General features: G+C 42.4%; 1 protein-coding gene across 7 annotated transcripts in view; it reads left to right on the plus strand.

Annotated features, from left to right (window-relative positions):
- Nucleotides 1-13,810, plus strand: part of STOX2 (storkhead box 2) — a 225,007-nt gene that overhangs the window by 180,611 nt on the left and 30,586 nt on the right. The window contains exons 1-3 of one of the 7 annotated variants that reach the window (XM_055384871.2): nucleotides 7,307-9,037; nucleotides 9,383-9,699; nucleotides 9,806-9,925. The exons of 4 other annotated variants lie outside the window; for them this stretch is intronic. In XM_055384871.2, coding sequence (XP_055240846.1) covers nucleotides 9,901-9,925 — 25 coding nt within the window. In that variant the 5' untranslated portion in view covers nucleotides 7,307-9,037; nucleotides 9,383-9,699; nucleotides 9,806-9,900. 2 more of the 7 variants (XM_055384873.2, XM_055384872.2) reach the window with 2 other exon arrangements.

Here is a 13,810-nt window from a genome sequence, read left to right on the forward strand (position 1 = left end):
ATCTGTACATCAAAAGAGGCCTCAATTTTGTATATGTTAATTTTCAAAATTATGTTAAAAATATGAGTTTTCTTGGCAAAAGTGAATGGTACCCGATTTTATTATTCTGTTCTCACATTGCTATAAAGAAATACCTCAGACTGGGTGATTTATAAAGAAAAGAGATTTAATTGGCTTGTGACTCTGCAGGCTGTAGAGGAAGCATGGCAGGATCTGGTTCTGGTGAGGCCTCAGGGAACTTACAGTCATGGCAGAAGGCAAAGAGGGAGCCAGCATTGTTGGATGGCCAGAGCAGGAGAAACAAAATGGTCGGGGGGCGGGCTAGGTGCTACACACTGTTAAACAACCAGATCTCAGAATAACTCACTCACTCACTGTCGCAAGAACAGTACCAAGGAGATGGTGTTAACTCATTCATGAGAACTCCGCCCCTATGCTCCAGTCACCTCCCACCAGGCCCCACCTCCAACATTGGGAATTAATTACAATTTGACATGAGATTTGTGCAGGGACACTGATCCAAACCATATCACTGATATTCTTGTGATTGCCTATTGATTAACCAGATCAGTACTGTCCAGTATAATTTTCTGAGATGATGAAAATGTTCTGTGTCTGTTCTGTCCAGCATTGTAAATACTAGCTACATGTAGCTATTGAGCACTTGAAATAATATTTTGTTATTATTTTAAATGTTATTAGGAACTAACAATATTAGTTCCTAATTTTCAGTTAATTTAAATTAAATAAAATTAAATATTAGTTCCTCAGAAAGTTCCATACGACACTATGACATAAACTTTTTCTGCCCTAAGTTCTTCTAATCAATGTCCTAAGAAGACAAGGAAGGAAAAGATGAAAGTAAAAGGAGAAAAACTGAGAGCTTATGATTTTTTAGTTAAAAATCCAGATTCTAAATATATTGTTAGGTCTTATATTTCAGGTCTTATGTTAGTTCCTCGGGAACTAATATTTTAGGCCCGGTCATGCCGAGTTCACCTTTGTGATGAGAATGTTTGGCCAGTATTATTCCTGAGGAACTAATATTTTAATTTTATTTAATTTAGATTAACTTATAATTAAATAGCCACACATGCCTAGTAGCTACTCTATTTGACAGCACAAATATAGATAATTGTATAATCACTGTGATCTTAGAAAACAAATTATGTTATTTTTATTCATTCAGAGAGATAAAAGAAATTATGACTAGTTTTTACTTTTTTACATCAGGATTTTATGATATTTTCTAGCTTTATAAACAAAAATGCATGATCCAACTTCCATGAGGTGATATAGGGAGGTGATACTGAGGATGAGGCTAATGTACATTAAAGATGTTAGTAGGAGAGTAGAAGTTTATGGCTGTGATACGAAAGGTATAGAGGAGAGCAAAGCCCAAATAATGTTTACTTTTAAGCCAGTGAATATTGGATTGTTTTTGCGTGCTGAAAATAACTATACTTTCACCAGGTGAACACAACAGTCCAGATACTGTTGTCGTTCTTGTCAGTAGGGATAGAGGTGGACATTAGGAGTCTGTCCCCGGATACAGAGGTGTCGGGAAAGCAGCCCTTGGAAGGTCCCTGCAAACCTCCCTGAACTGGGTGTTCCATTGTGGCGTGCCCCTTCCAACTGGTTGAACTGTGGACTGTGAGAAGTACAAATTCAGCCTGGTCATGCTGAGTTCAGCTTTGTGATGAGAATGTTTGGCCAGTATTTCTTTACTTTACACTCCGTCTGGACTTAGTTTGGAGTGGATTTTTTTTTCCCTCTTATTCATAGTTTTTTTTTTTAGAAGTATTGTGATACTTTCTTTTCATGTATGTTTACTTTTCATTCCTCAGTTAATTGGAAGCACCTTGAGGTCAGAGGTTGATTCTATTGCTATGTCTGCTTTGTAAAAATATGGCAGTCTTTGCAACCTTCATATTTTTTTCCCAATTCCATCTTGCAGGGAAGGAATGCAACCCACAGAGAGGATAACTTAATTCTAATTAAATAAGCCAGGGACAAAGTAACTCAGTTTCTCAGCTCTTTGACCTTATAACTAATTCCAGCTAAAAGAGCTCTAGGACTCAATAGCAGTATATGTTTAAAGCAACAGAAATACTGATGATAGTTTTGAAAACTAATTGGGAAATACCATTTTTAGGGCATATTTTTAGATGTAGTTGTTGTTTCTCAAATTGGGGGCATATTTGTCCCAAGGGATTGGGGCCATACACTGGCAGGTTTATACAACCTCAAGATGAATGTGGATGGTCTCCCTAAAGGGTCAGTTCACTTGTAAATTTGGGAAAGTAATATTGAATGGTGTTCATTGTAAACAAAGTTTTAAACTTTTGTTATTAGGACAATCAGGGTTCTATTACAGAGTAGAATGCATAGACTGTATGAATTTCAGGGCGTCTTCACATTAGAATCTAATTGTTTTTCCTCTGCATATTGGGGGCTTCTGTGGGCCGCCATCATTATCCTCTGCAGTTTAAATACTAGATACGAGATAGAAACGTCTGAGATACACTCAGGCGTGTTTTAACCCAGTCGGTTGGAAATAAATAGTCCGTAAATCCAAATGCTGTGTAATAAAATTGTAATGGAGAAGGGCAACACTTCTTTTTTCTGTGCTGTCTCATCGTTTTCTAATTGTTTAATGTTAAAACAACAAATTTAGAATCTGGCTTTTTAACTGAAAAATCATAAGCTCCTCAGTTTTTCCTCGTTTTACTTTCATCTTTTCCTTACGTGTCTTCTTTAGATATTGATTAGAACAACTTAGGGCAGAAAAATAGTTTATACCACAATGTGGTATGGAAAAAATTAGATATCTGCATACTTCATTTGTAATTTTTTATCCAAAGTGCACCTGCGGCTGGGTGCAGTGGCTGACGTCTGTAATCCCAGCACTTTGGGAGGCCGAGGCAGGGGAATCACTTGAACCCAGGAGGTAGAGAGGGTGCAGCGAGCCAAGATTGCACCAGTGCACCCCAGCCTGGGCAACAGAGTGACACTCTGTCTCAAACAAAACAAAACAACAAAACACAAAGTGCATCTGGAAAAGCCTTACAGTTGACTTTTCTTGCGATATATTTTACAAGGTGTTGTTGAGTAGTGGAGGGACACCTGCACTGAGAATCAGGGGACCTGAGTGCTAGTTCTGGTTTTGCTAGTAAATCTTTGCAACCTGGGCAAGTCACCTTCCCACTTTGGGCTCTAGGATTATATACGATTAAGTGATGATGTGCTAGATGTTTTTCTGTGTTCTCCTCCAGCTCTTACCTGCACTTATTCAGTATTCCCAATCCTATGAGAATTGGCTTTTGAGAATTTAAGTAACAGAATAGCCATGTTCTTCACTTCATGTTCATAGTGTTGCTCTCTAATACTTGTAAGAACACCAAGTGTATTTTTTAAAAGTATTTCGTTTCCTTACATATACAGTGCAAGGAAATCTTACTCAATTTAACTGAAATGGTTTCTTCCACCACTTAGTCAATCCTGGGCTATAAAGGCCCTAAAAATGTAGGAACTTTCTGTTTTCCAAACTGCTTTTGTTGAGTTTTTAATTTGTGTCTTTTTTTTTTTAATCAATTTTATGCAACTAAGAAAGTATAATCTGTTATTGGTGCCCAGGGTTTTGGTTTAGAGAATTTCTCCTCTTCCCTTTATTTCTCAGTTTGTGCTAGTATTCTACCCTGGGCACTACTCCAAATGTCAGGCTACTGCTATAGCACAGATAGTCTTTTCGATAGATTCTGGGGAGGTAGTGTTAGGTGCGTTGTGAAACTCATGCATTTCTGATAGCATTGCAGTATTTCATGTTGGAAATGTTGGATAGTACTTTTGTGAAACAGAAAAGTTATCTCACGTCTCTCTGCTTCTCTCTGTTCCCTGGTTAAGCACTCTTTACATTTTGTTCACTCTCTCACAGTAGGCTTTTACCTTGCCTCAGTAATTATCTTTTCCTTTGGATGCATCCTATACGCTGTTGCCTGCATAACCTAAACATTCAGCATGAGGAATATCTCCCCTGTAGAAACCTTTAATGCCATTCTCCAGGTATTTAATGTTATCTTTACCCCAGCCTGACTGACTCTTTGGCCTTGTTGCTACCAATCTCCTTCATAGATCCCTCCAACCCAGCCATGGTGAATCTTCCACCAGCCATTCTCCAAAACATCTTAGACTGTCTAACCACATTGTCTCTGTTCATACTGCCTGGCTGCCCAGAAAGACACTCTCATCTTTCCTCTCCCCACCCCTTTACTCGCCCATCCTGTGGGGCTGCCTCAGTGCCTCTTCCTTCCTGAAGCACCTCTCAGTTCCCTCCATGCTTCCTTGATGGCACTTTTCTCATATCAGAAATAACCATCTTTTTTTGCTCTCCTGGTCCTCTTTCCCTTGAATGACATAAATGCTGATGTTGAACAATGAATATAGGAGTGGTACTCATTCATCGTTACTGTGACCTCAGCCACATGCTAGGATCTCACGTGCTGTGTTTTATAAGTGTGTTTTGACTCAAAAGGAGGTTTAGTGGAATATTGTCACAGACTAGGATTGTTTTCTCCCCGACTGGTGCAGTCTTGAAAAGGGAAGACAATCTTGACACCGCAGACTTCTGAGTTATGATAGGAGGCCAAGAAGTACCTGGGGGAAGCCGCGTCTGACCATATTGTCAGCATCCCTTCCCTCCTGGGAGTTGCCATGAGCTTATAAATGTTTTTGGAGAATGGAGGTGTCAGGCTTCTTTGGGAGGAGACTTACTAAGGGCCATCTAGCAAATGCCGAGTGAAATTCATTGCAAATATAAAGTGGGCCATTTTCCTATCCATTAAAATTAAACAGCATCCTATCCAAAAAAATAAAATCTTTAAACTTTTTTTAATTGATTAATTTTTAGAGAAGGATCTTGCTCTCTTTCCCAGGCTGAAGTGCAGTGGTGCAATCATAGCTCACTGCAACCTTGAACTCCTGCCCTCAAGTGATCTTCCTGCCTCCCACAGTGCTGGGATTACAGGCATGAGCCACCGTGCGCCACGTCCTGAATCTGACCTTGGGTCACTCCTCTTGCCTCCTCTTCCTCTACCTCCCAGTAATGAACCCTCAGCCCCAGGCAGGCCTGCCTGCCTTATGATCCCCACCTCCCTCCCATCCACAGCTCCACGCCTTGTCCATGCTTCCTCCCTGCAGGTCAGTCCTCTCCTTCCTTCAGCATAGATTTGGGGTCTGCTGTTGGCTAGCCACTTTCAGGGATATACCTGTAAACACAAAACATGCAAAAAGCATCCCTGCTCATGGAGCTTATGTTATGACATATGGGCTGTGCTTTCTCTTTTCTTTCACCTGTCCAGATTCTAGAACAAGTTTGCCTTTCCGTGGAAGCCATTGCTGACTGTTTCGACCCCGGTTCTTTTCTTCAAAATTCTTGGGGGCACTGGTTACCTGTTCCTCCCCTTTGAAATACACTGCCTTGTATTTTTGCACTTTTTATATGTGAGTATCTTACCTCCTCAAGTACATTTGAAGCTTCTTGAGGGCAGACACCATGTCATTTGTCCATGAGAGAGTGTGCACCAAAGTTTGTATACTCCATATGTACACAACCTTAAAGATTAAAATTTAAATTCCTGAACTGACCATAGGACTTTGCAGTTAGGCACCTGATAAATATTTTTAATTGATTTAATGGTATTTATTGCTGTCTGCTTTTTCAAGTGGAGCAGCTCTAAGAGCATGCGAGACCATTAGCCATCAAGCATTTATTAAGATCCTCCCCGTGTCCCTATGCGGCGCTGCTATTTAATCTGCTGCCGAGGACGCAGGCGAGTGCCAAGCACAGCCTCTGCCCACACTTCATTAACTGAGCAAATCACCTCTGCGGTCCTCTATGTGATGTTCGTAAAGCTTTACTGTAACACTGAAGCTGTTATCCAAAGATGCAAGAGGCACCGGGCCAGGAGGAGGACTGCTAATGATGGCTGCATGTGATTCTTGAGCTCATCTTGCCATCAGACACCGAGATGTAAAGCATCAGCAGACCTTTCTTGTCTTTGTTTCTCAGTGGAGGCCAATGGTGTCCATTATGAAACCCACTGTACTCTCGGTAGGGCAGCAAGATGAGCTTGTGGTGGTTTTGCCTGACCGTGTATATTCTTTTCCATGGTCCTTCAATAAAAGTCTACTCAGGGGCAGTTGTTAGGGGTCATAGACCCCAGCAGAAGCAACTTCTACGGGAGACCCCACTTGTGACCTTGACCTCATTGGTCCATGTGCCAAGTAAGCAAATTGTGTTCAATCTAAATTTAAAAATTGAGATATAGGTTTTGACATTTTTTTGTTTACAGTGGCTTTTTTATTTTAATAATCAAGAGGTAACACGTGTTGTTGAAAGAACAGACTTTCAACAGCAGTGGTTGTTGAAGATGATGTAGGAAGTCTGTAGAACAGCACACATAAACGTGTAGAAGGTAAAATTGACTTTCAGTGGCTGAAAGAACAGACTTGAGAGCCAGCTGCCTTGGGTTGAAATCCCATCTCTGCCATTTACCAGCTCTGTGAGCTTCAGGAAGAGAGTTCCCCTCTTTAAGTGGGGCTCACACCAGTACTTAACTTCCAGAGTCCTTGTGAAGATGATGTGAGTTTCTAAGTACAGACATACTAGGCCCATATATAGATGAAAACATGCATGCTTGGATATTAGAAATTATGACTACATTTTTATTTGTACATTCTCATCCCTTTTCTTCGAGTATTTGGATTTTTTTTCTTTCTCCACATATTTAACCTTTCATAGATCACAGAAGAAACTTGTGTCTTTAACTGTCAGGAGGTGGTACAGTGACCCAGGGCTTCCCAGAAGGCTCTTACACTGCCAGGACTACAGATATGTCTGTTTAGATATGAATTTGTAATACATTTGTTATATGCTTCCATCATTGCATCCTTAAGGTGCGTGTGCTTATTAGGCACCCTGTCTGACCTTACAGCGATTAGACCACGCCCGACAGGAATGGGCTGGATTACATGGGTTTGGGTGGATTTATAACCAACAACACAGCCAGACTTAAAGAGGTTTGATGAAAGGCGAGTGGCTTTGTTTGGAGGCGCTGGTGCTGGGCCCTAGGCTCAGTCTGTGGCATGCATGAGAAGCTAGTGGCTTATCAACGAGGAGAGAAAATCATACCCTAGAAGGGAAAATCAAGACCATATTTGGTTAAGTATGTGGAGAAAGAAAAAAAAAACAAATACTTGAAGAAAAGGGATGAGAATGTATAAATAAAAATGTAGTCATAATTTCTAATATCCAAACATGTATGTTTTCATCTGTATATGGCCTATTAGGTCCTTATATGCTTCTGATCAAGCATACAAGGTAAAATTGATGAGGCTGTTAAAAAGTGCATCAGTAGCAGTTGGTGTGGAACACATTCTCAAGGGGGTCACAGGGTGACAGATAGTTCAGGACAGGGAGGAGACAGTGCCACGGGGAGGACTCAGCAGGAGGATGCCACGTTGTCAGAGGGAAATGGATATGCCAGACCAGAGCAAAGGGGGGACCCCAGGAGGGCAGAGGATGTGAAAAGCGTTAGGTGGTTGAGGGCATGGAAGACGTTTTATTTAATAACATTCAAAGCAAGCATCTCAATGGATCAGTAGATGAATATATAGTCTGCATGCCTGCTGAGTGTCCCAGACTCTAGGCAGCTAGAGAAGAGCTGATCTGGGCACAGGGACCTGGTTAGTGTTTGTAGCTATCGGATGGGTGATGGCGCAGAAGAGGGTTATACGTTTTGTAGCCTCCCGAGGACAGAATGGATGTCACTGTGCAGGGGTGACAAGAGACGCTGATTTGAACTCAACTCACAGGGGGGCCTTTGCCAGAGCCTGAGCTCTGTTGGGGGAGGTTCTGGAGGACAGGCTGAATCACCGGAGTCAGGAGAGGATAGGACGCTTTCAGGATTTTAGCCGGGAGACCCACGTGGGGACCCCTGTAACTCTGAGTTTCGGGGGCGCCTTATGAAGAGCTTCAGTGCATTTCCCATCTTTGCTGGCACCCCACATTTTGTGCCCCTGGTAGCTGAGCTGCTGGGTTCATGAGGATGTGGGAGAATTTCCTGCACAGTCCTCTGCCACCCACCTCTATGGGTTTCTGAGAATGAGATAATTTTTCGGTTATCTGGATCCTGAGCGGAGGCAGCGAGCGGTGCCTGTTTTGGTGTTACTGGATTTGGGAGAGTTTGGCAGTAGCAGTACCACTGCCGTGGGATTCGTTTCCTTGGCCTCTCTGACTCCATTTTTCTCGGGTTTTATGTGGCTGCTCTACTCCTTCCATTGTGTCCTCTCTCTCAGCTGCCGCCCCCGTTTTCCTCCTGAGATGTTTACGTGTTGCTTCTTGCACTCTAAATAAAGACTACATGTTTCCTCTGCTGGCATAAATTCCTCTGTGTGTGTGTGTGTCGGTGTGTAAATGCATGTCCACAGGTGTACACGTGAGTGATTCAGCCTGGGGTTCACAATGAGCGTGGCACCCGTAGTGCAGTGAAAAGGACATTTTTATGCAGATACGTGATTCATTTTCACCTTGCTGATCTTAGCCATAGACATTTTTAAGAAAAAGCGGAGGAACCAGCCACCCCCCAAATCCCATGAATCCGACTTCTCGGTGCGATTGGAGTTGTGTTGTAAGCGCAGGAGAGGCTCCTGCTGAGAGCGAGTTCCTGACATAGTGACCTCATTCCCAGCGCCGCCCTCCTCGCAGCGGCAGAAGCCGCACTGGCTGGTGCTGGGTGAGCTCCACCGCTGCCCGGGCTGCGAGCCTGACGGCTGTGTGTCGGGAATGACGAGACCCAGGCTTGCAAAGACTTGCACGGCAACTGGAATTTATGACAAATAGCTCACTGCAGCTAAACTTTGATACAGTGTACAGCAGAACCGTCTGTTACACACAGGAGGGAGATGCGTCCTTCGTCACCATGCAAAGCCAGCCTTAACACAAAATAGGAAAATGTGGCAGGTCTCTAATTACGGACTGGTGAGTATATGACGCCAGATCAATTTTAATGTGTGTGTTCTCTCTTCAAGCATCTGGAGGTATGTGCCCTTTTTACCTTTTTCATGATTAAAAAAATATGAGTTGGTGCTAATGCATGGGAGAGGACCTGGGCCCCTTGGAGAGGAGAATGTGCCCCTCGCCACCCCGCGCCTGGGGTACATTCTGACCTCGCGTCTCCGCACTGCACAGACAAAGGAGCCTGCACAGACAAACAGAGGCTGTAGCTTTTCTTGGAGCGATGACTCATTTCAGTTCACAAAGGATTCTGGGCAGGGCAGTGAGAAGTCAGGTTGGCTGATCCGTCCCTGTGACTTCACTTTGCAGAGAACAAGCAGAAGAGGAGTGACACTGCAGATTCCGAGCCACTGCAGTGGGATGTTGGCTCAGCAAGTGGCTGTGATGTATGGGATAGGCGTGGAACAGGATTCCAGCTGTTCCATGCAAATAGGATAAAAGAATGGTAAAGAGGATTCCTTTTTTTTTTTCCTCCTCAAAACGTTACCAGCAAAGTACATTCACAGAGCCTTTTTAAGGTGCCTTTGGCCGGCTTTTGAACTGAACTTGTACCAGTATCTCAAGCCCTGAATTGTAAGAAGAGCTGAGAGTTCTGGAACTCATTTTTAAAAAGTAGATCTACGAAGGTAAAGTACCAGATTCCTCTTGTGTTCCACGGGCCCTCAGTAGCCAATCTGAAATGCTCATTTAGGATACTATGCCTTGAAAGTTTACTCTTTCTTCTTATTCCAGATTCTAGGACGTCCGTTTCTGTTACTGGCTCCTTCTTGTGCTTGGATGCAGCCCCCTAGCATGCACCAGGCTTTAGCGTCAGTGCTACCTGGGGGATGGAGCCAGTCCAGAAAGGGCCAGGTAGGTTTCCCCTGCTTTTATTTCAACAGTTGTTGTGTGCAAAGGAATATGGTGAAATGTCAGCACCACCTGTGAAGAGGGTGCACGGTCCTCTGAGAAGGCTTGCTGTTCCGCTCCTCCCGCAGCCTCAATCTTAGGCAGTCCAGGTCCTCCCACTGTGGGCTGCCCACCACACACGACCTCACCAGCCCAGGTCATCCCAGAGCTGCTCACGGGGACCGAGAAGACCACAGCAGCAGGATTTGCCAATAGGAAACAATCAGACTGCCCCAGATTTCCCTCAGCTGTATATCTATCTCGCTCGCTGCTCTGAGGGAGGCATTCAGTAAATAGTATTTGACATTTTTTCTGGTTTTTTTTTTTTTTTTTTTTTTTTTTTGGTTTGGTTTGGTTTGGTTTTTTGAGACAGAGTTTTGCTCTTGTTGCCCAGGCTAGAGTGCAATGTTGCAATCTCAGCTCACTGCAACCTCCGCTTCCCGGGTTCAAGTGATTCTCCTGCCTCAGCCTCTTGAGTAGCTGGGATTACAGGCACGTGCCACCACGCCTGGCTAATTTTGTATTTTTAGTAGGGACGGGGTTTGTCCACGTTGGTTAGGCTGGTCTTGAACTCCTGACCTCTGCTGACCTGCCTGCCTTGGCCTCCCAAAGTGCTGGGATTACAGGCGTGAGCCACTGTACCCGGCCTCGACATTTTTTCTTACCAATTAATATATAGTGCCCGCATTTTTGTGTACTGTTTGGCCTGTTAACCTACATGCAATGCACTAAAATCCAAGAAAGCCTGATTTATGTGCCCAGGGACTGTTTCCAAGACTAACATCATATTGAGGCTGCTGTTAACTGCTAAGGAAGTAAGCATATTTCATCATAGTCTGCTTTAGGATTCAGATTATGACAGAGCTGTTTTCTTACAACATCCATGGGCTTTTCACACAAAAGCTTTTTAAAAAAACGTGACAACGAAATGGTAAATTTTGGTCCTCAAAAGTACATTACATGCCTCATTTCCAAAGTGAGACTTGGCACATCTGAAAGCATGGCTTTACCCCCTCATCACATGGATGGTTTCAGCACTGTTACAGATATTTCTGAGAGTGTTGAATCCCGTATGTAATAGGTAAGAATTTTTAGAACATGTTTAAAGGCAGATGTTCAAGACCCCTTGAACATCTTCTTTCTCTTCGCAGTCACATCCATCTCATAGCTCACCCTCTCACAGAAGAAAAGAGAGCATGTTTCCTTTCTCCACTGTCAGAGGTCTCTTCTTTCTGCATAGCAGCTTGCATCTTCAGAGCAACGTTGAGGATGCTGAGTCAGGTTTAAAGGATGTTTGGTCAGAAAAAACACAAGCATGGTATGTTGCAAATACAGTTCCATCATGTCCTCACACCCATCAATTCTACCCATCCTTAAGGACGAATTCCAAATCTCTCTCCCCTGGAAAGTTCTCCCTAATCACCCCAACAGGAGGTCATTTCTAAATTCTTGAAACTCCCATTATAGAGTTAAGTTTCTATTCATTCATGCGTTTTCTTGCTATAGCTCTTCTAAGGGTGTTTTGAACAGCAATGTGTATATTTCGTGATGGTTTATATTTTCACACATGTATATCTTGTATTCCCACCTAAATTGTAATCTCATTGAAGGCAGAGATCAACATTTATGCTTTTTTCTGCTGTCTACATCTCCTAGCAGTTCCCTACACATGGAACCCTTTCAATAAATAGTTGAATAGGAAGAGGGGCAGTTTAAAAAGCAGGATTTTTTTTTTTTTTGGTCATAGAGAGTTAGAATGATCTGGTTTTGCTAATTTTAAGAATCTTCACAGGGTATATTCAGGCTAAGGTGGACCTCAGGAGTCATGCACGCCACTCTAGAAGTTGTGATGGTTCTTACCCTGAGACAGTGTCACAGCCAGGAAAGCTGCCTTACCCTGCTTGTAAAGGACTGTTGCCATAAAGGACGAATGAGCATGTGGACATTGATCACAGTTTACTTGAATTATATTGGACAAGCCATCCTTAAGTTATAAGGAGTATGCTGAATTCAGGAAGTTTACGTGAAAGTCACTTTTTTGACTCCTACAGGACATTTTCCTTAGAAGAAAGAGCCAGAATGGTTACTAATAATTCAGGTCATATCAGAAATTATTTAACTCCTGGTGTCACTGGTTTTTAGTACTAAGAGTACTTATTTAAGTCCTGAGTTTCCTTTCCCTTTCTTAGGTAATGGATTGGCCCAACCTAAGTTTTGAAATAGGTCAACATCCTTTGATATCCTTGTAATTCTCTATCCACACTATTTCCCATCTCCTAGTGCCTTTTTCTCTCCAAAGTCCCTAGTGTAATGCATGTTTGCACTCCCAGCCTGGTGATGCATCCCAAATGCTATGTGTTCTATATATCTGATTAAAGTAATCTTATTAAACTACTTCATACTAGTATAAGGAAGACCTCTGCACTCTTAGCCTTCCCAAAGATATTTTAGTTTTTTAAAAAGGCTTATTTTTAGGAACAAACAAATTTTCCACTGGTAGAAATTCAAACACTGTAAATGAGTAAATTGGATAAATCTAGATGGGCTTGAGGAAGAATTTTTTTTTTTTTTTTTTTTTTTTTTTTTTTTTTTTTTTTGACGGAGTCTTTCCTTGTTTCCCAGGCTGGAGTGCAATGGCACGGTCTTGGCTCACTGCAACCTCCGCCTCCTGGGTTCAAGTAATTCTCCCGCCTCAGCCACCCGAGTAGCTGGGATTACAGGCATCTGCCACCACGCCTGGCTAATTTTTTGTGTTTTTAATAGTGATGGGGTTTCTCCATGTTGGCCAGGCTGGTCTTGAACTCCTGACCTGATCCACCCACCTCGACCTCCCAAAGTGCTGGGATTACAAGCATGAGCCACCACGCCCGGCCAGGGAAGATATTTTTAATACTAGCTACTATTTATTAAACATGTATTAGGTCTCAGGGACAGGGTAAGCACTCAACATCCATTATCTCATTTAATCCCATCAGTGAGTCTACAAGGTAAACATCATTATGTATACTTTACAAAAGAAAAAATTGAAACTCAAAAAATTAAATAATTTGTCCCAAATCACACAACCAGTGAGGAGCAGAACTGGGCTCTGAACCTAAAGTTTTGACTACAAAGCCCATGGCTTTTACCACCATCTTGTAATGCTGAATTGAAGAGAGAAAAGTTACTTAATTGTACAGCGACTTAGACGTTTCCTCTGTGTATCTGATCTGATCCCCTATCCTTTCTTTCATGCCTCTGAATTCTGACGTAGTCCTTTCATAATGACCTCCATGGCAGTTGGAAGGGGTAGAAGGGTGTTCGGTTTTAGGGGGGTTGGTTGGTAGCAGTCAATCGGTACAATTTTGTTGTAATTTGGGAACTGTCAACCTGTCCATATTTGTAGTTTATTTAATTAGGCCTTCCTGTCCTATTACAATTGTATTTTACAGAAATCAGTCCCACTACAGTTGTCATCCCTAAACTGATGAAGCAGAGAATACAAAGACTGAGAAATAGCTATAGTGATTCTAACTTAAAAAGAGGGAAAGTGAATGTGTGACCTAGAGTTGTTAGATGATTTATTAAGCTGAAGTTGGGAAATATCATCAGTGGAAACTGGAGCATCTAATGTCTAGTGTTAGGCCAGGTTATGCTGCAGAATGAACATGAAAGAGAAGTACAGGGTGGCTTAAAATAGGAATTTATATTCTTTCTTATGTGATGCACTTAAGGAACAGGAAGACATCATATTACTTAGGTGCTCTTGTTGGTCAGGTGCTTTACAGAATTTCAGGACATCTGGGAAATCTTACTAATTGTTATCATCTAGGACTGGTATTTCATCATAATTTTATCCTTGTTGGTAAG

The sequence above is a fragment of the Gorilla gorilla genome, chromosome 3 (genome assembly GCF_029281585.2).
Source record: "Gorilla gorilla gorilla isolate KB3781 chromosome 3, NHGRI_mGorGor1-v2.1_pri, whole genome shotgun sequence".
Taxonomy (NCBI): Eukaryota; Metazoa; Chordata; class Mammalia; order Primates; family Hominidae; genus Gorilla; species Gorilla gorilla.